The sequence below is a fragment of the Natator depressus genome, chromosome 1, assembly GCF_965152275.1.
Source record: "Natator depressus isolate rNatDep1 chromosome 1, rNatDep2.hap1, whole genome shotgun sequence".
Classification (NCBI taxonomy): Eukaryota; Metazoa; Chordata; order Testudines; family Cheloniidae; genus Natator; species Natator depressus.
Genome location: NC_134234.1, coordinates 196,942,346 through 196,969,482, shown reverse-complemented (window position 1 = coordinate 196,969,482; position 27,137 = coordinate 196,942,346). Strand labels below are relative to the sequence as shown.

The window sequence follows — 27,137 nt, the reverse complement described above, 5'->3', positions numbered from 1 at the left end:
AGTCCCTTGGGGGCCCCGCGCTGAGTCGCGAGCCGGCCCCCGCGGATGGAAGCGCTGGCCGGGCTCCGGGCGCCGCCTGCTTCCGGGCGGGCTCCCCGGGGCCGCTGCTGGGTGCTGCCCACCGCGCTGCTCTGCCTCTACGGCTTCTTCGCCAACCTGCGGCCCTCGGAGCCCTTCCTCACCCGCTACCTGCTGGGGCCGGACAAGAACCTCACCGAGACCCAGGTACCGGCCCGCCGGCGGCGTGGGGTGCTGGGGGGAGCGGCGGTGGTGTGCGACACTCTTCGCCCCATCTAGGGGTGTCCCGTCCCCCCCCCCAACTCCGGATTAACGCAGAACTCCCGGAATTGTATCTGCATCCCCCTTCCCTCTCTCCCCCGCAGAGAACCCTCTCCGGGGGGAGAGAGGGGAGCTGTGCACCGCAGCCCCACCCCACGGCGACTGTCTGATGGCAGGCAGAATTGTCTGGGATTGTAGGGAGACAAAATGGCATCATCCCGGTGGAGTTTGCCCACTGCACCCCTTGCTGAAATGTGACTCCTTGTTAAGGTGTTTTTTTCTGTGTGTGTGTTTGTTTTTTGAGCTAGGCTTCTGGGAGGCAGTGGTGCCTACCTATTAGCTTGGGGCAGCATGAGTCAGGACTTCAGCTCTGCCACTGAATCTATGAACTTGGAAAAATCGCTTAAATTTATGCTCCCTCTTCCCTTTCTGTAAATTGGGGTAATAGGTTTTGTAAGGTGCTTGAGATCATCCTGTTAAGAGCACTGTATACACTCGAAAAGGAGGACTTGTGGCACCTTAGAGACTAACCAATTTATTTGCGCATAAGCTTTCGTGAGCTACAGCTCACTTCATTGGATGTAGCTCACGAAAACTCATGCTCAAATAAATTGGTTAGTCTCTAAGGTGCCACAAGTACTCCTTTTCTTTTTGCGAATACAGACTAACATGGCTGTTACTCTGAAACCTGTATACACTCAATGTATCATTGTTCTGCAGGACAGGGGTGGCAGGGGTTAGTGGTGTAAGCTTGCCCATGTTACCTTTCTAACATGCCTCAACTTGAAGCTGGAGAGAGTATGACTAGGTCTTTGCCGCCGCCTCCCACCCCCCACCCCCCGCCCGTGTGTTTTGTAAGCAGTGAGATAGCTAAGGGTATGTCTACACTACGGAATAAGGTCGAATTTATAGAAGTCGGTTTTTTAGAAATCGGTTTTATATATTCGAGTGTGTGTGTCCCCACAGAAGTGCATTAAGTGCATTAACTCGGCAGAGTGTTTCCACAGTACCGAGGCTAGAGTCGACTTCCGGAGCGTTGCACTGTGGGTAGCTATCCCACAGTTCCCGCAGTCTCCGCTGCCCATTGGAATTCTGGGTTGAGATCCCAATGCCTGATGGGGCTGAAACATTGTTGTGGGTGGTTCTGGGTACATATTGTCAGGCCCCCGTTCCCTCCCTCCGTGAAAGCAAGGGCAGACAATCGTTTCGCGCCTTTTTTCCTGAGTTACCTGTGCGGACGCCATACCACAGCAAGCATGGAGCCCTCTCAGGTAACCGTCACTGTATGTCTCCTGGGTGCTGGCAGACGCGGTATGGCATTGCTACACAGTAGCAGCAACCCATTGCCTTCTGGCAGCAGACGGTACAGTACGACTGGTAGCCGTCCTCGTCATGTCCGAGGTGCTCCTGGTCGCCTGTGTGAGGTCGATCAGGAGCGCCTGGGCAGGCATGGGCGCAGGGACTAAATTTTTAGTGACCTGACCAGGTCATTCTCTTAAGTCCGGCAGTCAGTCCTATTGAACCATCTTATGGTGAGCAGGCAGGCAATATGGATTGCTAGCAGTCTTATTGTACCATCTTCTGCCGAGCAGCCATGAGATGTGGATGGCATGCAGTCCTTCTGCACCGTCTGCTGCCAGCCAAAGATGTAAAAGATGGATGAAGTGGATCAAAACAAGAAATAGACCAGATTTGTTTTGTACTCATTTGCCTTCTCCCCTGTCTAGGGGACTCATTCCTCTAGGTCACGCTGCAGTCACTCACAGAGAAGGTGCAGCGAGGTAAATCTAGCCATGTATCAATCAGAGGCCAGGCTAACCTCCTTGTTCCAATAAGAACAATAACTTAGGTGCACCATTTCTTTATTGGAACCCTCCGTGAAGTCCTGCCTGAAATACTCCTTGATGTAAAGCCACCCCCTTTGTTGATTTTAATTCCCTGTAAGCCATGTCGTCAGTCGCCCCTCCCTCCGTCAGAGCAATGGCAGGGAACCAATCGTTCCGCGCCTTTTTTCTGTGCGGACGCCATACCAAGGCAAGCATGGAGGCCGCTCAGCTCACTTTGGCAATTAGGAGTACATTAAACACCACACGCATTATCCAGCAGTATATGCAGCACCAGAACCTGGCAGAGCGATACCGGGCGAGGAGGCGACGTCAGCACGGTCGCGTGAGTGATCAGGACATGGACGCAGATTTCTCTGAAAGCATGGGCCCTGGCAATGCATGCATCATGGTGCTAATGAGGCAGGTTCATGCTGTGGAACACCGATTCTGGGCTCGGGAAACAAGCACAGACTGGTGGGACCGCATAGTGTTGCAGGTCTGGGACGATTCCCAGTGGCTGCGAAACTTTCGCATGCATAAGGGCACTTTCATGGAACTTTGTGACTTGCTTTCCCCTGCCCTGAAGCGCATGAATACCAAGATGAGAGCAGCCCTCACAGTTGAGAAGCGAGTGGCGATAGCCCTGTGGAAGCTTGCAACGCCGGACAGCTACCGGTCAGTTGGGAATCAATTTGGAGTGGGCAAATCTACTGTGGGGGCTGCTGTGATGCAAGTAGCCCACGCAATCAAAGATCTGCTGATATCAAGGATAGTGACCCTGGGAAATGTGCAGGTCATAGTGGATGGCTTTGCTGCAATGGGATTCCCTAACTGTGGTGGGGCCATAGACGGAACCCATATCCCTATCTTGGCACCGGAGCACCAAGCCTGCGAGTACATAAACATCAAGGGGTACTTTTCAATAGTGCTGCAAGCTCTGGTGGATCACAAGGGACGTTTCACCAACATCAACGTGGGATGGCCGGGAAAGGTACATGACGCTCGCATCTTCAGGAACTCTGGTCTGTTTCAAAAGCTTCAAGAAGGGACTTTATTCCCAGACCAGAAAATAACTGTTGGGGATGTTGAAATGCCTATAGTTATCCTTAGGGACCCAGCCTACCCCTTAATGCCATGGCTCATGAAGCCGTACACAGGCAGCCTGGACAGTAGTCAGGAGCTGTTCAACTACAGGCTGAGCAAGTGCAGAATGGTGGTAGAATGTGCATTTGGACGTTTAAAGGCGCGCTGGCGCAGTTTACTGACTCGCTTAGACTTCAGCAAAACCAATATTCCCACTGTTCTTACTGCTTGCTGTGTGCTCCACAATATCTGTGAGAGTAAGGGGGAGACGTTTATGGCGGGGTGGGAGGTTGAGGCAAATCGCCTGGCTGCTGGTTACGCGCAGCCAGACACCAGGGCGGTTAGAAGAGCAGAGGAGGGCGCGGTACGCATCAGAGAAGCTTTGAAAACCAGTTTCATGACTGGCCAGGCTACGGTGTGAAAGTTCTCTTTGTTTCTCCTTGATGAAACCCCCCGCCCCTTGGTTCACTCTGCTTCCCTGCAAGCTAACCACCCTCCCCTCCTCCCTTCGATCACCGCTTGCAGAGGCAATAAAGTCATTGTTGCTTCAGATTCATGCATTCTTTATTCATTCATCACACAAATAGGGGGATGACTACCAAGGTAGCCCAGGAGGGGTGGTGGAGGAGGGAAGGAAAATGCCACACAGCACTTTAAAAGTTTACAACTTTAAAATTTATTGAATGCCAGCCTTCTTTTTTTTTTGGGCAATCCTCTGTGGCGGAGTGGCTGGTTGGCCGGTGTCCCCCCCCCACCGCGTTCTTGGGCATCTGGGTGTGGAGGCTATGGAACTTGGGGAGGAGGGCGGTTGGTTACACAGGGGCTGTCGTGGCAGTCTGTGCTCCAGCTGCCTTTGCTGCAGCTCACCCATACACTGGAGCATACTGGTTTGGTCCTCCAGCAGCCTCAGCATTGAATCCTGCCTCCTCTCATCACGCTGCCGCCACATTCGAGCTTCAGCCCTCTCTTCAGCCCGCCACCTCTCCTCCCGGTCATTTTGTGCTTTCCTGCACTCTGACATTATTTGCCTCCACGCATTCGTCTGTGCTCTGTCAGTGTGGGAGGACAGCATGAACTTGGAGAACATTTCATCTCGAGTGCGTTTTTTTTCTTTCTAATCTTCACTAGCCTCTGGGAAGGAGAAGATCCTGTGATCATTGAAACACATGCAGCTGGTGGAGGAAAAAAAAAGGGACAGCGGTATTTAAAAAGACACATTTTATAAAACAGTGGCTACACTCTTTCAGGGTAAACCTTGCTGTTAACATTACATACATAGCACATGTGCTTTCGTTACAAGGTTGCATTTTGCCTCCCCCCCACCGCATGGCTACCCCCTCAACCCTCCCCCCTCCCCGAGGCTAACAGCGGGGAACATTTCTGTTCAGCCGCAGGCAAACAGCCCAGCAGGAATGGGCTCCTCTGAGTGTCCCCTGAAGAAAAGCACCCTATTTCAACCAGGTGACCATGAATGATATCTCACTCTCCTGAGGATAACACAGAGAGATAAAGAACGGATGTTGTTTGAACGCCAGCAAACATACACTGCAATGCTTTGTTGTACAATGATTCCTGAGTACGTGTTACTGGCCTGGAGTGGTAAAGTGTCCTACCATGAAGGACGCAAAGGGCAAAGTAATCCTTTCACATGCTTGCTTTTAAACCATGTATAGTATTTTAAAAGGTACACTCACAGGAGGTCCCTTCTCCGCCTGCTGGGTCCAGGAGGCAGCCTTGGGTGGGTTCGGGGGGTACTGGCTCCAGGTCCAGGGTGAGAAACAGTTCCTGGCTGTCGGGAAAACCGGTTTCTCCGCTTGCTTGCTGTGAGCTATCTACAACCTCATCATCATCTTCTTCTTCGTCCCTAAAAGCTGCTTCCATATTGCCTCCATCTCCATTGAAGGAGTCAAACAACACGGCTGGGGTAGTGGTGGCTGAACCCCCTAAAATGGCATGCAGCTCATCATAGAAGCGGCATGTTTGGGGCTCTGACCCGGAGCGGCCGTTCGCCTCTCTGGTTTTCTGGTAGGCTTGCCTCAGCTCCTTCAGTTTCACGCGGCACTGCTTCGGGTCTCTGTTATGGCCTCTGTCCTTCATGCCCTGGGAGATTTTGACAAAGGTTTTGGCATTTCAAAAACTGGAACGGAGTTCTGATAGCACGGATTCCTCTCCCCATACAGTGATCAGATCCCGTACCTCCCGTTCGGTCCATGCAGGAGCTCTTTTGCGATTCTGAGACTCCATCATGGTCACCTCTGCTGATGAGCTCTGCATGGTCACCTGCAGCTTGCCACGCTGGCCAAACAGGAAATTGAAATTCAAAAGTTCGCGGTTCTTTTCCTGTCTACCTGGCCAGTGCATCTGAGTTGAGAGTGCTGTCCAGACCTGTCAAAATGGAGCACTCTGGGATAGCTCCCGGAGGCCAATACCGTCGATTTGTGTCCACAGTACCCCAAATTCGACCCGGCAAGGCCGATTTAAGCGCTAATCCACTTGTCAGGGGTGGAGTAAGGAAATCGATTTTAAGAGCCCTTTAAGTTGAAATAAAGGGCTTCATCGTGTGGACGGGTGCAGGTTTACATCGATTTAATGCTGCTAAATTCGATCTAAAGTCCTAGTGTAGACCAGGGCTAAGTCATGTTAGCTATCTTACTGTAAATCCTAGTGGAGAGAAGGCACATGTAGTTTTTACCCTGATGTAGCCAAGGTAAGATCAAACCCAGGTGTGGGGTATAGTGTTCTCCTCCTCCTTCTAGCTACATTTTGTTAAAAACTACTTGTGCCTTGTCTCCAGTAGGATTTTTACAGCAATATAACTCTCACACGTTAGCTGTCTTGCTGTAAAATGTTTTTTTGTTTTTGTCAGTTGTAAGCATAACTACCCTCTCAGTACTAGATATAGGCTAAGTCTCTGACCTGCTCTTGGCTTGTCTGACAAAGGAAGAGCGTATGGGGGCATTTAAACATAAAAAAAAAAAACTGAAGTATTGGGGATCTTCTTGTCAAGTAGATTTCAGTACAATGACTCTTGATCACAGCTGATTGAATTCAGACTGGTGATTTGGAGCAAAAATGTTGGTTTGTTTACACACTCTCTTCCTTCCCATTGATAACTAGTTTTCTGGTGTTCCTCGCCTGTAAATGTCTGGGAAATACCAGGGAATTTAAAAATAATTTTGTCATGTGTTGAGAATGCAGTTTTCTGTGTATCTGAAACAATTCCCCTTCTTGAGAAATACCTTCAAATAGCACTAAATGCTTACTGATCACTCTTATTTAGCTCTGCAAGCTAGACTCCAGATTAATATTTTTTACCTTAAAAAACAAAGCTAGACTCCAGATTAATATTTTTTACCTTAAAAAACAAAGCAACAAGAACATCAAATTTCTGTTTGGAATAGATTTGTACATGGTTTAATGGCAGTGGCTCTCAAACTTTTTTACTGGTGACCCCTTTCACATAGAAAGCCTCTGAGAGCAGACCCTCCCATAAATTAAAAACTCTTATTAATATATTTAACACCATTATAAATGCTGAAGGCAAAGTGGGGTTTGGGGTGGAGGTTAACAGCTCGTGACCCCCCCATGTAATAACCTCGCGACCCCCTGGTTTAGGGGCAGCAGATGTCGATTGGCATGGCCTTGGACTTGCTGCCTGTGTGCCTACAAGACGATGGAAATGCCAAAGAGGCAATATTTGGCCCCTGTAATGCAGACAGCATCCAGATTAAGACTATGTCTACACTGGCGATTAACTGATAAAAGTTTTATCGCTCAGAGGTATTGTCCCCGCCCCCCCCCCCCCCCTCGAAAGACACAAGTTTTGCTGCGGCAAGTGTCAGTGTGAACACCGCATTGTCAGCAGGAGCACTCTCCTGTCGACAATGCAAACACCACTCTTTGGGGGTGGAAGTATTTTTGCTGACAAACAGCAGCTACACTGCCCGACTTTTACGGACACAGCTAAAAGCTGTGTCGTGTAGACATCGCCTTAGCACATCCTTGGGATTTGAGCTCTGCAGTTCAGAGGGGAGCGCGTATGCAGCAGTGAATTGTATACAAAAGAGTGAAGGTGCTCCACTTGTGAGAGAACTCAACGGCTGGCCTGTTAAAAGGTGGCCAAGGCTATTTGCTTGAGGTAGGGAGGAAGGACAACAAAGAAGTCTGGCTGGAAGAGCTGATTGAGAAGTCTGTGGGGTTAATGGGAAGTTCTGGAGGAGGATCAGGGTGAAGTAATAAGGTCTATCCAAGGCTACTGAAGACACTTCTCTCCCTCCTCCACACTCCTCAAAAAATTCTGCCATCGCTGATTTGTAGGAAGTGCCTGTACTCCTGGTGGATTTTGGTTTTCTCTCAGGGGCGGGCAAATTTTTTGGACTGAGGGCCGCATCGGGTTCTGGAAATTGTATGGAGGGCTGGTTAGGGGAGGCTGTGCCTCCCTAAACAGGCAGGCATGGCCTGCCCCCTTACACCCCCCCGGGACCCCTGCCCTATCCACACACACCCCCATTCCGTGAACCCCTGCCCCTGACTGCCCCCGCCGCCCCATATGACCCCCCCCCGCTGCCCATCCAACCCCCCCCTCCTTCCTGACTGCCCCCCCCGGGACCCCTGCCCCATTCAACCCCCCTGTTCCTTGCCCTCTGACCGCTCCGACCCCAATCCACACCCCTGACCCCTGCCCGCGCGCCCCCCCCCGCCCCGAACTCCCCTGCCCTCTATCCAACCCCCCTGCAGCTGGCCCCTTACTGTGCTGCCTGGAGCACTAGTGGCTGGCAGCGCTGGAGCCAGCTATGCCACTGCGCAGCACAGAGCAGTGGGTCAGGCCAGGCTCTGCAGCCGTGTCGCCCAGAGCACTGTGCCGGCAGCGCAGTGAGCTGAGGCTGCACAGGACGGGGAACAGCAGGGGAAGGGCCGGGGATTAGCCTCCCGGGCCAGGCGCTCAGGGGCTGGGCAGGAGGGTCCCGCAGGCTCGATGTGACCCGCAGGCCGTAGTTTGCCCACCTCTGTTTTATCTAATTTTGGTCCACGCCCCAGGATTGGCAGTGCCAGAGTACAAACGGAGAGTAGCTGTTATTGGGAAGAAAATCTTCACAGGAGGACCTGTTCTCCCAAAACCTTAATGTCCGTGGCCTAAAAATTAGACGTTTAAAGGGTCACTGTCACATAAGTCACACTTCTGTCTGAAAATGTATGCACTATCATTCTAAATTACACTTAAGATTGCTATAAATTTTTACAGGGAAACATTGCAATGTAGGGCAGGAAGGAACCTGGAGAGGTAATCTAGTAGTTCGTCCCCCTATGCCAAAGGTGGTAATTTTTTGTCAAGGTCCAAATTTCTTGGTCAAAATATAGTCAAGGTCCAGACTCTAGAGAAAATAATACAAAAATAATAACAATAATGATAAATAAATAAGATTTTTGCAGTCCATTCAAAAGCTTCTGGCGATCTGAATTTGGCACACAGTCTGCCTATTAGCTACCCCTGCCATATGCTTGGGCAGAAACAAGTATTCCTAGTTCATCCCTCTTTAACCTGTTCTTAAAAACCTCCAGTGACAGGGATTCCACAACTTTGTTGGTAATCTGTTCGAGGTCAGTGACCCTTATTTGTGATCTGCTATATCCCCCAGATCCTTTCCTGCAGTTCTACTGCTTAGTTAGTTATTCTCCATTTTGTGTTTGCAACTGATTTTTTCCTTCCTAAGTGTAGTACATGTCTTCATTGAATTTCATTTTGTTGATTTCAGACCAGTTCTCTAATTTGTCAAGGTTGTTTTGAATTCTAAACCTGGGCTCCAAAGTGTTCGCAACCCTTCCTGGCTTGGTGTCATCTGCAAATTTTATAAGGATACACTCCATTATCTAAGTCCTTAATGAAAATGTTGAATAGTAATGGACCCCGGAGAGCCTCCGGTGGGACTCCACTAGATAAATCCTTCCCAGTTAGACTGTGAACCATTGATAACTACTCTTTTAGTAGTCTTTTAACCAGTTATGCACGCACCTTGTAGTAATTTCATCTAGACCACATTTCCCTGGTTTGCTTAGGAGAATGTCATAATGTATAACACAATATAGTTTGAGTGTTTGTTTGACAGCACTTAGTGTATAGTCAATTTCCTCTTTGTTGGTGTTTATAAAGATATTCCCAACAGGGAACCAGAAAAACCCCATACAAATAATCTTAAAAGGAATTTTCTAAAGGCTAACTTCAGGGCAGGCTTTTTAGCTGATGCACTGATCCGGAATCTGGATTTAAAAAAAAAAAAGTACATGTCAACTGTTTCATGTTGACAGTGTCCACTATAACGGGTAATGAATTTGCTACTGATTTAAAGTAAATGTCAGTTGGTGACATGACAAAGTAATAAGAGAAGCAAAGTAGAGAAGCAACAGCTACTACTGTTTCTTCAGTAACAAATGAGTGGTAAAGCATGATCACTTTTTGGTTAATTACATTAATAGTAATGCTCCTCTTCATTGGAGGAATGAACAAATGTACTAGTTGCAGGTTCAGACCTAAACTTGCCCTGAACTTAATTAGTGGCTAGGATACTGGACTGTATTCTGGTATCCTGACCTCCTGGGTTCTGTTCCTGGTTCTGCCACCGATCTGTTATGTGACTTTGGACAAGTCAGTTTCCTCGGATGTAAAATGTATAATGATTTATAAATACGTTACAAATTTCAGAGTAGCTGCCGTGTTAGTCTGTATTCGCAAAAAGAAAAGGAGTACTTGTGGCACCTTAGAGACTAACCAATTTATTTGAGCATAAGCTTTCGTGAGCTACAGCTCACTTCATATGCATCCGATGAAGTGAGCTGTAGCTCACGAAAGCTTATGCTCAAATAAATTGGTTAGTCTCTAAGGTGCCACTAGTACTCTTTTTTTTCTTTTTGCAAATACATTACAAAGTAACTTACCCACTTTTGTAAAGTACTGTGTGATCTACACCTGGAAAAAGCCTTATGCAAGTACTTAAGCATCTATATAGTAGTCTGGTGTTCTGGTAAACAGCTGTTGCATTTCACTAGTGGATGAAAATTATTGTATTTGTAAAGCACTCTGTGAATTCTGGGGATGGAATGACATGTATAAATTTAAGATTTTTATTTTAAGTATCCAAACTCAAGTCTACTGTTACCTCTAGCTCCCTGTACAGCACTAACTAGAGGTAGAAGGGAGGGATGTTGCATTTTGTTCAGTATTTTGTTGGCATTGCTGGGAAACGGTTTTACTAGCTGTTTCTTAAATGTCTGTGTTTAGGAATCCTTTTTTCTTTGAACTTTTTCAAATACACAAAGTTTACTTTCCCAGGTGATTTGGTTAATGGCTTGCTTTTCTTCATACAGGTTTTCAATGAAATTTATCCAGTATGGACCTACTCATATTTGGTGTTGCTGTTTCCTGTATTCCTTGCAACAGACTATCTCAGGTACAAACCTGTAATCCTTCTCCAGGGACTGAGCCTTATAGTGACATGGTTCATGCTGCTCTACGCCCAAGGATTGCTAGCTATTCAGTTTCTCGAGTTCTTCTATGGATTGGTGACTGCTACAGAGATTGCCTATTATTCTTACATCTATAGCATTGTGGACTTGAACTTGTACCAGAAAGTCACCAGCTACTGTCGAAGTGCCACCCTCGTGGGTTACACTGTGGGTTCCATCTGTGGACAGATTCTGGTATCGGTTGCCAATTGGTCCCTGTTCAGCTTGAACGTCATTTCCCTAACCTCTGTGTCTGTGGCTTTTGCCACAGCCTGGTTTCTGCCAATGCCACAGAAAAGTCTTTTCTTTCACCTCGTCTTGAGAAGCCAGGTCAGTAGGGAGATGAAAGTTCTAGATTGTAAAAATGGAGCTGTCATCCAAGATGATGCTGCCTTAAAAAGGGTCCCTGGGTGGGAAGACATTGAATCGAAAGTTCCCTTAAATGTAGAAGAGCATTCTGCAGAGCCACAGGTAAGCCATGCTGTTGTCTTCCATTTCCTTGGAACATGTCACTATCATGGCCACCTTGTATATGTAGTGAACTGTGTGTCTCAATTACCTGACAGCAGAAGGTATCCCTCTCCACCCCCTCAAGTACGTGTGGCACAGAAAAGTGCTTTCCTGTCTTCCTTTTGATCACACAGTATTGTAGTGCAGTGGTTTTCAAACTTTTTTTTTCTGGGGACCCAAATGAAGAAAATTGATGCCTGTGACCCAGTGGAGCTGGGGATGATGGGTGTGGGAGGGGCAGAGGGTTGGGGTGCAGGGGTGAGGCCAGGAATGAGGGGTTCAGGATGTGGGAGGGGGCTCTGGGCTGGGGCAGGGGGTTGGAGTGTGGGAGGCACCACGGAGTGTGCCGCACCCCAGAAGCAGACATCAACAGGTCTGGCTCCTAGGCGGAGGCACACAAGCAGCTCTTGCCCGCAGGCACTGCCCCCACAGCTCCCATTGGCTGGCTTCTGGCCAATGGGAGTGTGGAGCCAGTGCTTGGGGTGGGGGCAGCGCGCAGAGCCCCATGGCCCCCCCGCCTAGAAGCTGGACCCGCTTCTGGGGTGCAGCACGGTGTCGGAGCAGGTAGGCACTAGCCTGCCTTAGCTGGGCAGCATCACCAACGGGACTTTTAATGTCCCAGTTGGCAGTGCTGACCGGAGCTGCTAGGGTCCCTGGGTGCTGAGCAAGGCGACCCAGTGCCTTACATGCTGTGACCCAGTACTGGGTTGCGACCCGAACTTTGAAAAACACATGTTGTGCATTATTCCTGCAGGTACCTGGTCACTTTATTTAAAATTCTCTAGTGCTTTATATTATGAAAAAGGAAATTCATAAATTCCCATTCAGTTATTTAAGAAATGAAACACTTTTTGGGGGAGGTAGTGAGAACCTTATGGGTGCCCAAAGTGCAGTTAATACACCCCGTGGCATCACAATATGCAGCTTGCCTCTGCCACCTCAATAACCGGGTGAGAAAAAAACTGAGGAACTACAGAGTTTTATTGCAGGTGAACTTGCTAATCATTTAATCTGGCCAGGAAGATACTGAATCAGTATAAGAATTTAGGGTTGTGTGCACTAAGTTCTGACGCAAGCCTGTGGGAGTATTTTAAATAAAGTATAGCCTGTGGGAGTATTTTAAATTTGTCCAGTTGCCCAGTTCTATAATTAACTTGGCATATGTGGTTGCTGTAACTGGACTGCAACAAACTTAGTCCTATTTTTTGATCCTGGAAGTATCTTAGAGTACCTTTTGTACTAGCTCGGCTGAAATTCTTTATAATGAGTGACAGTAAATGACAGCAGACACTTGTGTGTATACACTGTGGTGCAGGTATAAGATCAGTAAGTGACAAAGGACTCATGGATTAAAAAAGTCCTTCAGGAGGGACTTGAAATGAGATGGAGAGTCAGCTTGATGAAAAGATGTTAGGAGCTACAGAGGAGAAAGCTCTTGCATTGTTGTTGGTGATATTTGTATCACATTTCGAGGGACAATCCAGACCAGTGAGGGGATTCAATCTTGGGTCGGTCACAATCAACCTGCCAGCATGCAGATCACACCCTGAGTGAAGTGAGCTGTAGCTCACGAAAGCTTATGCTCAAATAAATTGGTTAGTCTCTAAGGTGCCACAAGTACTCCTTTTCTTTCTATATAGTCACTACCCTGGTTCAGCACTTCTGACCCCAGGAGCCTGTCTGCAACACAGCAGTCACACTCTTGCTTCCAGCAGCCTTCATTGTTACTTGCAGGTTGACCCCAACACGCTCCCAGTCCCAAATTTCCCCCCAAAATATGTTCTTCACTGCCCAGCCCTCTCCTGGACACTCCAGATATTATAGGTCTGTTGCCCATGTAAGGGGTCAATGTACAACAGTTTGCTACTTGGGGTTACCAAACAATTCAGTTTAAACACAATCCTAGATTAGTTGAACTTAAACGTTCTGTTCTATTTAATTTAAAAGTGATCTTGAGTACAAATATTAGGCATTGAAGTCAGAAATGGTTACAAGAGACATAAAGATAAAATGCTTTTTGGGAACGAAAACTTAACTAGCTAGACTTGGCTCAAGGTAAAATCCTTATTGCCTGTTGCCAGCAAGAGTGGGCTAACCAAATTCTCAGGTCAGAACCCCTCGCAAAAGTCCAAGTTCCTTTGTCGTCTTAGGTAAAAAAGAGAGATCCCCGAGTGTGTATTTGCCTCTCACTTTTATAGTCCAGTCCCCCTTTGAAGTAGATTCTTCTGAGGATTAACCCTCAAAGTAAAGTTTATTCAAACAGTAAGTACGGCTATGTGGAGTCTGGGGGTGAAGGTGCCCCCATCCTCTTTCTTCTCCCTTGTGTATGCTGAAATGCAGATTTGCACTGTCTCTGTGTATATGTAAATGGAGCTAAACACATTCCGTTTAGAACAGACCTGTTTAACCACTGCTTTCTAGTTGGGGCTGCATGGGTTTGAACATGTGCTACCAACATCATACGGGGAATTCGTAACTTTACCATGATATTATTGATCAGTGAGTTTTTAGTTTTCAAGTGATACCTCAAAAGGCATATTTTGTACAAAAATTATTACACTAGTGTGTAGGGTGTGAATACAAGGGTCTGTTTGGTCAAAACTTTTATCAAGAGGAGGCTGATGCTGAATTTGAGGGGAGTATGGAGAGACCAGGCCCATAAGATGGGTTAGCGTAAGTCCATTGAGAGTTTTAATAGAAATAAATCCATCTCTAGCTGGATCCTGGAGTGAACGGAGAGTCAGTGAAGTTAAGGTTGGGGCAAAATTCAAAGTACTACAAGCACATAGGAGAATTTGGACTGTATCACTCTTGCATATGCTGGAAAGCTGAGACATGAGAAGTGCCTGCAATAGGGAGTTGCAAGGTAAGATAAAATCCTGCATGAGAATTTCAGCAGAGCTAGAGCCAATATGACTATATAATGTGTCAGTCTCCCCAGTCAGGCTTCTCTTCAGATACTATCCCGAGCAATGAGTGGGGAAGGAGGGCAACAATGTTGGGCTTCATTTTAGCCAGAAGGGTTTATCCTTTCATAGGCTACTGCTGAGAATTAAACCTATTAACATTCCAGGGAATTAATTTTACCCAATCTAACAGTTTTGCAAGGCCCCTTTACTGAGAGAACTAAAGGAACCGCTGAGCATAGATGAAGGGAAGTCTTTCTTTTATTTTGCTGCTTTTATTGGGATGGGTTGGGGGAGTTCCATGATCACTCAGGTATATGTAATGGATTGTTGAACAAGTGATCTTAATCAAAAGCCTTCCTCCTCTCTGACCTTCAGCCTGGGGATTTGTTCAGTCACTCCCACCGGTATCTGGACTATTTGTCCACAGTGGCATCAGCAATCTTTGTCAGTTTCACTGACCATTTCATCTAGTAATAGCTGTAAACACCTTCAGAATTCTTCTACTTGGGAGGAAAGGATATGTTGAGGCAGTCGATCGTGAGCTACATGAGGCAAGGATCCTGTCTTCCATTGCAGCATACTCCATAGGCCGAAAGCACTTTAAAAACAAAACAAAAAAAACTGATCTCTTTTTCAGTAAACCCCTAAATCATAAATGAAACAGAATGACATGTTTTTATTACTATGTCCTATAATACAAGACGAAGGAGGCCTTGATGGAGAATCTAAAATAAAGGGAATGCTTTCTGAGATCAACTACAGCCATCTATGGAGTTAAATTACACCAGGCTTAAATACTGAGGCTCCATTATTATTATTTTTTAAAACCAACATAGAGCTGAATCACATTGCTCTATAATAGTTTTGCATGTTAAGATAATGCCTGCTGAACCTCACGCGCATAACCTAATGGGAAGAATTTTCTCTCTCCACGTGCAGCATTGCACAATTAAAAAAATGTTTAGGGGATCCTGCCTTCTGAAGCATCCAATATCTACCACTATGGACCTGAAGAATTAGTGGCTGCTTCCTACACAGCAAATCTATTCCCTAGCTTTCCAAACCTAAATCCATGCTCTACCTGAAATCCTCTGCTCAGATCAAGAATAGAAACAGCATTCACTGTTTTGTGCTCGTGTGTCCTCAAACCGGTTGTATTTTGTTATCAGAAAATTGCATTTGTTTGTACCCACCCAGAGAACAAGGATCTAGGCAATTGAACTCACTGCAACTGGCAGAGCACCAACAAATGATTCCACAGGGAGTGTCTGATATCTACTAGAGCTGAGAAGAAACTAGAGCAGTGGTCTCCAACCTTTTTACGCACAAGATCATTTTTTGAATTTAAGTGCAACCCAGGATCTACCTCAAAGAAAATGTAGAAATAACAGTAATCACACACACCCAAACACCCTTGTCCTGCTCCTTCTCTGAAGTCCTGCCCCACTCACTCCACCCCCCACCTCCGTTGCTCACTCTCCCCCACCTTCCCTCACTTTCACCAGGCTGGGACAGGGGGTTGAGAGGGCGTGCGGACTCTGGGCTGGGGCCGACGGGTTTAGAATGTGGGAGGGGCTCCAGGCTGAGGTTGGGGCGCAGAAGCGGGTTCAGGGTGCAGGCTCTCAGAGGGAGTTTGGGTGCAGGAGGGCCCTTGGCTGTGGCAGGAGATTGGGGTGCAGGAGGGGATGTGGGGTGCTGGCTCTGGGACGGGGCTCAGGGCTCCGGCAGCAGGTTGGGGTGCAAGGTGCAGGCTCTGGGAGGGGGCTGGGGCAGAGGTTTGGGGTGCAGACTCTGGGATGGGGTGCGGAGGGGGCTCAAGGCTGGGACCGGGGGTTGGGGTGCAGGCTCCGGCTGGGTGCCGCTTACCTCAGGCAGCTCCCGGGTGGTGGCACAGTGGGACTAAGGCAGGCTCCCCGCCTGCCCTGGCCCCGTGCCGCTCCTGGAAGCGGCTGGCATGTCTGGCAGCAGCTCCTGGTGCGGGGGAGGGCGGCAGGTGGCTCCACACACTACCCCTGTCCACAGGCACTGCCCCCGCAGGTCCCACTGGCTGCGGTTCCATGTTCCGCCCCCGAGAGCCTCTGTGCAGGAGAAGAGGAAGTCCCTTCCCTCCCCAGCCCGGCTGGGGCTCTGCTAGCAGCACATAGGAAATCAGACCCATCTCCTGGAACCTCTCCCAGCTCTGAAGGCAGCATAGCCATGGAGCTTTCTGCAGCTTCGGGAGGTGCCCAGTGATGGGTCTGATCTCCCTTTGAGAGTAGCCATGCAAGGGAAGAGGAAGTGCCGTTCCTGCTCAGCCCTGCTGGGGCTAGCAGCTGGACCCTGATGCACAGTCGGAGCCCTGCCCCTCCTTCTCCCGTACAATAGGTAGATTTCACAGTGGAGATCTGATTTAATGGTTTGTGACCTGTTTTTCACAGCCTTGAATTTAGTAGGGCCCTAGCTATGAATGAACTATGGGCAAGTCACTTTATTTCTGTGTGGCTCAGTTCTCCACCACTTAACCTAACCATAATGTCCACTTGTAAATGCTCTGTGATCCTTGGATGACAGGTGTTATTTACTGTACTATTATTGCATGAATGAAACCAAGCATGCCAGTTGCCACTCACGTTGTAGTATTGGAGGATCAGGAGAGTGGCTGGAAGGGCTGGTAGTCTGTAAGTCTCTTAGAGACTAACAAATTTATTTGAGCATAAGCTTTCGTGAGCTACAGCTCACTTCATCGGATGCATTCAGTGGAAAATACAGTGGGGAGTTTTATATACATAGAGAACATGAAACAATGGGTGTTACCATACACACTAACCAGAGTGATCACTTAAGGTGAACTATTACCAGCAGGAGAGGGGTGGGGTGGGGATGGGACCCTTTTGTAGTGATAATCAAGGTGGGCCATTTCCAGCAGTTGACAAGAATGTCTGAGGAACGGGGGGGGGGGGGAATAAACATGGGGAAATAGTTTTACTTTGTGTAATGACCCATCCACTCCCAGTCTCTATTCAAGCCTAAATTAATTGTATCCGGTTTGCAAATTAATTCCAATTCAGCTGTGTATAAATCTGAATACACTGAATGCATCCGATGAAGTGAGCTGTAGCTCACAAAAGCTTATGCTCAAATAAATTTGTTAGTCTCTGAGGTGCCACAAGTACTCCTTTTTTTTTTTGCAAATACAGACTAACACGGCTGCTACTCTGAAACCTGTAATTCTCTTTTCTTCAGTGGCTCTGATTCATGTGAATCTGAGAACCCTGGCCTGGTCATTCCTGAAAGATGAGAGAAGCTGATCATTACTGAGCAGCTACTCTCTCCTTATACAGTAAACATTAAGGTGGCATCGGTGAGGTATTTTTTGCATCAGGAAAGCTAACATCCCCCTCCTACACCTAGTCTCATTCACATTCAGCATACCATGATTCAGGGAGGAGGGTTGTCCACAGTAGAATTTGGTTATCTTTTTAAAAAAAAACAACCACCCCCACCTCAAATTACATATAAATTACATGAAAATATTATTATTTATTTAGGTTGCAGAGTCCAGCACTCAAAAGTAGGGAAATGCCAGTTTTATGATTGCCTGGGCAACCTTAATTTGGCCCTCTTGTGGGGATGCATTATGATAATGTCTAATTGCATGATCATATAAAGGTTCTCCTCCCCCTCCCCCCCACAGGACCCCTGCTTCATTCAGTGTACAGAATGGTTGTATAAGAGGGTAAAATTAAGATTGCACAGACTGCCAGAAAAATGGCATTTCCTAACTTTCAGGGGCTTGACTTCTCAACCTTAACATTCTCAACTTTTTTTTTTTTTTTTTTAAATAAATGTAACTTGATATAAAGCCTCCAGTTGCTAATAGGAATCACAGTACAACTGGGTTTTGAGGACTGATTTTGAAGGACGGGACAGGAGCTTCACAAACTAGTTCAGGAAGGGCATTCCATGCATAAGGGGCTGCTGGTGTCCATTGCAGGGGGTTTGGGGAGGAGAAATCCTAATGGTGCTGATATGACCCTTAATGGTTTTGGGAAGAACCCTGCAGTGTCTTGGTACAAGATGAATTACTCTGTACAACTCCTGCATTCTGTTAATTTCATTTGGCATGAGGGGTTACTAGATCTGCTACTGAACCAAGTAGTCTGAAATCTAGGATCTCTATTACAAAGCAAGCTAGTACTAATTTTCTCTGGTGCTGTTCACATAAAGCAGTAGGGAATATAATTCCACGTTAGATACTAAAGTAACCAGCCTCTCTGATGGATAATTAACTTCTGCTCTTTCCACCCAAGGTAAACACTTACAAAAATCTCTCCCTGGAACTTCTCTATCCAACCTTATTCCAGGTGAGCTGCATGAGAAGAGACTGTAAATTTCTTTTTCTTCACGCAGTCCAGCAATTGTGGTTGCAAGAAACTTCTGCTCTGCAGCTCCTGTGTTTGTTGAAACAACCTTCTTCTATCTTTGCTCCATAGACTCTCCATCACTGTTCAGATCTCCTCCAGACAACATATCTCTGATTGTCTGAGCCTTTTGACCTATGTAATTATATTGCATCTCTTGATAAATGGGGTATGAAGCTATGTAATAGGACCACTAATTTGAATAATTGTAATCTCTGAAAACTGGTTTTGTGGGAAACTTCCAAATACCTGCTTGGGAAAACTTCCGTGGTTGCTCTCAAACTCTTACTACTTGGTCTCTGGCTCAAATCCAGGTCAGATTGGCAATGACTGGAAGCTGTTATTTGATTGCTCTGTAGCCTGTGTGAAATAAGTTGGTGGCCTCTGTCCAGTTCCTAGCGAATAGGGTAGAGAGCAGAAAATCAGTCTCTCCTCCACCACAACTAGCAGTAAATTGGCCCTTAGAGCACAGAGGCCAAGGTTTACATAGACCATGGAGAATGAACTATTTTTTCACCCGTGCAGGGTTAGGGTGGGAAAACGTGTCGCTGGTGTGGATACTCTGTGACAGACTGAGTTGTGGTGTATCCAGGGCTATTGCTCTGCAACTTCCTGCCAGTGGTAAGTGCATTTGTGGAGTAAGGTGAATCATTCGGAAATGGGATGATTTTTTTTTTTTTAAATCTGTGCAGGAACAGAAAGTGGATATCTCAAAGGTGCTCAAAGAGCTATGGCGGGACTTCCTGCAGTGCTATTCCTCCCGGCCTATGCTCTGCTGGTCTGTGTGGTGGGCATTCTCAACTTGTGGCTACTTCCAGGTAATAAACTACACGCAAGGCTTGTGGGAAATGGTGCTGCCTTCTCAGAGCTTCGAGATCTATAATGGTGGCGTGGAGGCAGTTTCTACGTTACTAGGTAAGCTACCTACTAAACTCCAGTTTCAATGGGTGCATGTCACAAGGCATCTAAACACTGTACCAAACCACAGAACTAGCATGTTATGTCCTTCAAACTCAGTATTGCCAAAACAGGTCTGATGTTGCAGTGCTTCCTAGCATGTACAGGTGAGAGAATGACACTGAATCAAATTTTCATTGGGTGAGTTTCATGTGTAATGTCTAAGGGTGACTCAGCTGCCCTGCGCTGATTTTGTAACCTAAGAGGTAGGTATTGAAATGTGGAAATACCTGGTCTTTCTACCTGTGATGTGCAGTGTTACAGGACCCTCCCAAAGCAGTTGCAGCTCTGGAATGCTTAACAAAACTCTCCAGATGTATGACAGACTCCCTATGTATAGTTAGGTGTTAACATGACTGCCAGCTTAAATGCAGTTGAGGATCTATGACTTTATTGCTCAAACAGACTGAGCTACCACTGTTTTTAGTTGGAAGTATTGGAAGAAATCTGTGAGCCTCAAAGTAGTCTGCCCTGTAACCTCAGTTGCCAAAGGCCTTGCTTGACTGAAAGGGTCAGGTAAGGCATAAGTGACAAACTTTTGTGTAATAGAAGTCTACTGGACGTTCTTTGTCACAGCTGTGGGGATACTTTTAATACTGCTCTAATGTGTTCACTCAGAGGAGCACTACATGATACTGCATTAGGCTCCATAGCTGTGTATCACCCTCCTAGCCTAGTTGGGGAAACTGAGGCAATGAATATTAATGACCTTGTATTCCTTTCCTTCCCCAGAGGTGCTGAGCACTTGCCTGAGGTTCAGTGGGAACAGGTTGCTCAGCACCTCTGAGGACTAGAATCATAGAATATCAGGGTTGGAAGGGACCTCAGGAGGTCATCTAGTCCAACCCCCTGCTCAAATAGGACCAATCCCCAATTTTTGCCCCAGGTCCCAAAATGGCCCCCTCGAGGATTGAACTCTCAACCCTGGGTTTAGCAGAGCAATGCTCAAACCACTGAGCTATCCCTCCCCCCTAGATCATAAGAGGCTTGGCCCCGTACAGATCATCACTTTCTAGGCACAGAACCCAGCAGGTTAATTTCCACCTCTCTGCCTTTGACCATTTGACCACCTGCCTCCATAGTGCTCGGCCAAGTTTAAATAAGTAACAGAACAAACCTGACTGCTAGAGTACAGTATCTCCTGATGATGGGATCAGAATAGCTCACTCATGTCTGAGCCTGAAGACTGTATGAGAACGAGTGAATCAGCTACAGTCTGGGGCACCAGGGTTGCTTTCTTGCAGAGCTAGGGTGGGATTTTCTAAAGCACTTGGTACTGGCTTGACTTTTATTCCCATTGAAGTCTAGTAGGAGTTTACCACAGACTTCAGGTAGAGATGAGTTAGTCCTATGATGAATACTGTTGAGAATCCTACTCTCTTGATTTTAATATGGGTTTTGACACAGTCCCACATGACATTTTCATAAGCAAACTAGGGAAAATGTGGTCTAGATGAAATTGTTGTAGGGTGGGTGTACAGCTGGTTGAAAGATCATACTCAAAGTAGTTATCAATGGTTCACTGCCAAACTGAGAGGATATCCCATGGGGGCCAGTCCTGTGTTTTGGTACTAGTCAATATTTTCATTAATGACTTGGAGAGTGTGCTTATAAAATTTGCAGATGGCACCAAACAGAGAGATTGCTAGCACTCCGGGGGACAGGATTAGAATTCAAAATGACCTTGACAAATTGGGGAACTGGTCTGAAATCAACAAGATGAAATTTAGTAAAGACAGATACTTCACTTAGGAAGGAAAAATCTCAAATGCACAACTACAAAATTAAGGATTACTGACCAAGTGGTTGTACTGCTGAAAAGATCCTGGAGTTGATAGTGGATCACAAATGGAATATGAGTCAATTATGTGATGCAATTGTGAAAAAAATCCTTAATATTCTGTGGTGTATTAACAGGAGTGTTGAATGTAAGACATGGAAGGTAATTGTCCAGCTCTGCTCGACATTGGTGAGGCCTCGGCTGAAATACTACATCTGGTTCTAGGCACCATACTTCAGGAAAGATGTGGACAAACTAGAAAGAGTCAAGAGAAGAGCAACAAAAAATGATAGAAGGTTTAGAAAACCTGATCTATGAGGAAAGGTTAAACAAACTAGGCACATTTAGTCTTGAGAAGCTGAGGGGGAGCCTGATAAGACTTCAAATATATTAGGAGCTGTTACAAAGAGGACAACGATCAGTTGTTCTCCATGTCCACTGAAGATAGGACAAGAAGTAATAGGCCTAGTCTGCAGCCAGGGAGATTTAGGTTAGATATTAGGAAAAACTTTCTAACTCTAAGGGTAGTTAAGCTCTGGAATAGGCTTCCAAGGGAGGTTGTGGAATCCCCATCATTGGAAGTTTTTAGGAACTGGTTAGACAAACACCTGTCAGGGATGCCTCAGGCAGGAGGTTAGACTTGATGGCCTCTCGAGGTTCTTTACAGCCCTACAATTTCTGATTTTTTATTTTATTCTTTTTAATATGTGCACAGTAGTGGAGCTCCCCTCATGCACATCTCATATATTTAGACATTGGTTTCTCTTAATCTAAAACACAGAAGGCTTAAGCTGAATGTCTGAGCAACTATTAAGTTGTATTTGTTTTCCTTTCTACTTATAGGAGCTGTTGCTGTATTTGCTGTGGGTTACATAAAAGTATCCTGGGCTACCTGGGGTGAGGTGGCATTGGCCCTGTTCTCCCTCCTCATTGCTGCTGCTGTATATGTTATGGACACTGTTCGTAACATCTGGGTGTGTTACGTCTCATATGTAATCTTCAGAATTGTCTATATGCTGCTCATCACGATAGCAACGTAGGTATTTTAATTAAAAAAAACAAACAAACAAAAAACTTGACAAGACTATAGCTGTCTGTCTCAAAACTGGCTTAATGCTTTGCATGTAGGCCGTGCCTTTTGCGCAAGGATCTTGAAGTTCTTTACACTTGAGCTTTGACAAATTGCCTGCAGTTCAGTGGCAGACCTTGGGAATAGAACGGAGGTTTTGTGATACTAAAGTCGTTGTTTATAAATACTGGGTAGTGCTGCCTGTCAGTGACATGTCTTTCCATAAACATTGTTTGAGTGAAGCCACAGGGAGGGGAAGAGGGGCAAGTAGTAATACATGGTCAAAGTTTAAACATACAAGAAGGAAAATGAGAGGAGATAATATTCTGTCACCTGTGGAGTGGAATGCAGAAACTTTTTCATCAAATGCTACAGCACAGGTTAGCTAGGAAGCGAAGGAAAGATTTAAGAATTTTATTAAGATGATAAAATAAAAAGAAAACAGTACGGAGTTTAAGCGTAGAAATTTCTGGTTATCAGGGAATAATGTACAGATTATCAAGGGGTGTGAAGTTCGGTTTAGGATCAGATGGTGTAAGGAATACATAATCTGCAATATCCCCAACTGGGGGTAATAGGTTAGCGGGTCAAAGTACAGACATTGAGATATGAGGGTATGTTGTTCGTATAATGGCTATGTTCAGGTGTGGAGTACAATGAGTGGATATGAGGATGGATTTACCCTCATTTGGTGAGATTTAATGTTCAGTGAGTTTATGGTTCCGGTTCATATGGTCCAATGGAAAAAGTCTCTTGGTCCACTGTAAACTGCAGAGGGAGTTTTCCTCAGTAGGACAAATTGGAATCTAGCCAAGACAACCAATAACAAGTCTCCTCCTTAAAGGAGGAGGGTGTGAGTCAGCGCAAAGGTGCCCCCTTCTGGCCTAGCAGGGCATGGGCCCAGCTCAGTGGGGCTGTCAGTCTTTCTGGTGCCCAGGAATCTGAATACCCTCTTTGTTCTCAGGTACCACAGGGGGTTGGTCCTTTCATCCCTGGGCAGCTCTTTAGACGTTTGCTGACAGGAGCTCTTTTCTCCAGCCTGCTTACTCCTCTGATAGCCCCTGTATCCCCGCCCCCAGCTGCTGTGAGACTGCCAGTCAGCAGTGGTTGGCAGTGCCTGTATTAACCCTTAAGTTGCTGGGCCAGCGTGGAGTACATACACCCCAGGCTAATGGGTCTTTTGCATCTCTTCTGAAAGATGGCCCCTTCCAATGGCACAGTGTCATGCAGGTACCAGGAGAGAGTATTTCGGTACTGACTCAGATAAAGAGTGCAACTTACTGAACTTCTGAAACTCTTTTCTGCAGCAGTTAGGGTTTCCCTGTGACAGTTTCCCCAGTGTTAGCCCACTGTGACCCTGCTTAGCTTGTGAGATGTGATAAGATCACAGTGCCAGATGATGGAAATACATAGCCAGTTTAAGAATTAACTTTTCAACCTACATAGCTTTCTTATCTAAATATTTTTTTACCCTGAAAGATTCCTTCTTCCCTTTTCCTCCTGTATTCACATTTCTCCCTTTGTCTTTCTGCTTAGGTTCCAAATTGCTACCAATCTAAGCATGGAGCGGTATGCTCTGGTGTTTGGTATCAATACTTTCATTGCCTTGGCTCTGCAGACTTTACTCACCTTGATTGTTGTTGACTCCAGTGGTCTTGGGCTAAACATATTCACACAGGTAAGATCGCTGCTTTATCTTTACTAACTGGGGAAGAAGGAAGGGATGTAAATCAGGATGTGGAGCCTCTCTCCTGCCTCTGTCATCTGTTTGTGATTCTGGTCCAGGTTGTTGCTGTTCAGAGGGTGTAAGAAAAAGAAAGCGTGTCAGTTCTGTTGCTGTCCATGTTACAAAACCACAACCACACTTAGCACCAGTTGACTACCTTGTTAATTTTCTCTGAGTAGTCAAGGATGGAGGCTGAGCTCCCATCTCACCCCACTGGGACAGGGTTTGAGGCACAGGTGTATGGGAGAACTGGGCTGCCACTATTCGTTAGATATGTTCCTGTAGCCCTGTGCAAGTGAAGCTCCTGGTTAGTTCGGTGAGAGGTTTTCCTATGCGCACACTGTGGCATTGGTCCCTTTTAGGTAAGCAGCCTTAGAGACTAAACTCCATTTGTCTGGAGTCTTTCCCCAGTTCTGATGAAAGTAGTGATTACTCCAGATACTGAACTAGGTGCAGCACGCTTCATTCACCAATCCTAATTTAAAAAAAAAAAAAAGGAATATTTTTCCTTTCATATAGGATGGAGAGGAGTGAGTTTGCTAGCCTTTAACTTACCAGTTTTCTCTCCCACTCTGCAGTTCATGATCTACGCTAGTTACTTTGCAGCCATATCGCTGGTGTTCTTGGTGAGTGGCATACACAGTGTTATGAAGAATTACAGAAGACAGGAAGAGATGCCAAGCAGATCTACTGCAAGCACTCCTTAGTGCCGCGAATGAGGACATATTCAGCTGTGATGTGTGAAGATGAAGTATTTATTGGTGTCTTTGCCACTTGTTTTCCAAGGCAGCCATCTGAAGTGTAGTTTATACTATGTTAGTAGCACACATCAGAGGGAAAATTATTTAATTAGATCTTACATAAGTAAGAATGGCCATTCCTTCTCAAATGCCTTTTTTATTGTTCAGTTCCATGTATATGGAGGTGCACTGGGGTATCACAAGTTTGCTCAAGAGGTGAAAGGCTGGTGAAACCTGGGGCTCTCAGATCATCAGTGCAAATAAGGCTTTGGGTGTATAAATGCTCCCTCCATCCACCTGTCAGTGTTTGAGCACGAAAAGCCTGCTGCAGGTCAGTTGTGAGGTTCGCTAGCAGAGCTGTGTGTGGGGATCCAGGGCTGGAATAGCAGGGGCCATGCTATAAGTCAGAATTGAGGTGCCTTGGCGGAGCTGTGTTGTATCTGGCATTGTGCCTTACCCATGCTGTTAGACGCACACGTCTGAGTACTGAATATATTTTAAATTTGAGGTTTGTATGTCTGCACATTTCTTCATATCACTTGTACTATTTCTACCTGGTCTACCATCCCATCTGTCAGAGTATCAGACATAGCTTTCCTTGGTTCTCTCCCTTGAAAGCTAAAATGTGTTCTGGATTAGCCTTCTGACACCAGTGAGTTGGCTGTTGGCAAATACATCTTGTTTTGGGAAAGTCCATGTTGCTGCTTGCTTCAAAAGGACTGTAATGCTGGAGAGAACCAAATAAGCTATCTATTTGTCCAGAATACTGGTCTGTGGGATCATGGATGTCATTTAGGACTCTTGATTCCTGTGATGCAAAGGCCACTGACCCTGAATGCTCCAGTGTAGGTTCGTGTAGTAGGCTACACTAGTACTGGGAATGAAGTTGACTGACTGCGTTACTGCAGTTTTTTTCATCTAAATACTCATTTCTTTGGCTTTTTTTTTTTTTTTTTTTTTTTTTTTAACACTTGGTGACATCCTATTTTGATCAGATCTGTCCATTCGTAAACCCTTCCCCCTTTCTAACTGAACAGGAAAACTCAATGCATCCTAAAACCTGCCTTTGTTTTGCAGTCTGGACAACTTGGGACTCGCCTGAGTAATTTGGAAAAGGAAGCACACAGCAGTGCAATTTTTTGTATCTAAATTGGCTCTTTGGGGAGGGCCAGTTGCTATGCTGTATGCTTCTTATCAAGTTGCGTCTACCATGTTTACTCACTACTTTTTTTTTAAACACAACTGAGGTTTCACAGGTATCCTTGGGTGGAAGAATATTTATTTTTTTTCTGCCGAGAACTGAGAATTGGTCCATAGGGGGGTGTTGGGAGGAGAGAGAGTTCCATGGGAGAATGCTTTTCTTACAAAGTGAGCCACAGAATCGAGTGTGTATGCTCATTATTCTCCTACTCTCCAGGACCTGATCCAACTCAAACCTGAGATGGCTTATGGAGCCCAACAAGTATAGTTGGACCTGAGCCAAAATCCCAGGATCTGGACTTCCCCAAACTTCCTGATTTTGAAATCTGGTTTCTTAATGTTTCCTGGGACCATTTTTGCTGACCTCTAGTTGTATGTAACTTAGCTGCCTTATCCTGAAAAAGAAACTCAAAAGGAACATTTAAAAGTTGTTTTTTTGTTTTTGTTTTTTAAGGAAACTTCTCAAGCAGTGTTAAAGGGTAGGTTTTAGGCAAGGAGAAATTGTGATGAAACATAATTTGATAACTGTTCTTGGAAAACAGATGGTCATTTCACATGCAGCCCCTTGTGATTATAATCTCAGCTTGGTTGCAGATGATACAGGAGCATGGGGATGAATAACCAAAAAAGAAGCTGAACCTCTAGCTGTGGCTCCCGGGTTGGGAGGTGGGAGAGGAGACGTGGTCAGGGATAAGGGGGCCAAAGCTGGGGATGGGGCTGGAGCAATGCTGGGAGTGGAGGGGCTGGGTGGTGCTCCCTCCCCACCCCTGTGGGGGCTGGCCTGGGTCCCATCGCGCCTTCCCCCCGAGCGTTTGCCCCACAGTTTCAGGACCTCTGTTCTAGAGTGATGTTACTAATGGATTGTGGCAAGATCAAAAGTTACCGCCATGCCTGTTTTAAATATATGGCCACTTTTTGCTATATTTATTTGGGCCAATGAATGTAGGTATCTTAAGCCTGGAAGTCCGTTTCAGGTTCTTATGATTATCACTGTGGTATCTGAATGCTGCAGTGATGGAGTAGTGTAAGAATCTAGATGGAGGAGACTATTTTGTTGTGGAGGGAGTAATGTTTGTAGAAGCAAAGGTACATACATATGAAATATTGCAAACAAGACATCATGCATAAGACCTTTTTATTTGGTTTTGTTCTGATATTACA

The 27,137-nt window shown here is 46.1% G+C and overlaps 1 protein-coding gene and 1 pseudogene across 3 annotated transcripts; one reads left to right on the top strand and one right to left on the bottom strand.

The window, feature by feature from the left end:
* Positions 1-40: 40 nt before the first annotated feature.
* On the top strand, positions 41-27,137 carry SLC19A2 (solute carrier family 19 member 2). 3 transcript variants are annotated; one of them, XM_074973816.1, is made up of 6 exons: positions 41-225; positions 10,548-11,156; positions 19,323-19,419; positions 22,085-22,277; positions 23,847-23,988; positions 24,615-27,137. In XM_074973816.1, exons 1-6 carry the CDS (start codon positions 46-48, stop codon positions 24,741-24,743), a joined length of 1,350 nt encoding a protein of 449 aa, XP_074829917.1. In that variant the 5' UTR covers positions 41-45; the 3' UTR covers positions 24,744-27,137. The 3 variants fall into 3 exon arrangements, with proteins under 3 accessions (XP_074829917.1, XP_074829910.1, XP_074829927.1); XM_074973809.1 differs by having other exon boundaries at positions 19,197-19,419; XM_074973826.1 differs by having other exon boundaries at positions 19,197-19,419; positions 22,085-22,215; positions 24,615-24,752.
* On the bottom strand, positions 3,865-5,432 carry LOC141992154 (uncharacterized; annotated as a pseudogene).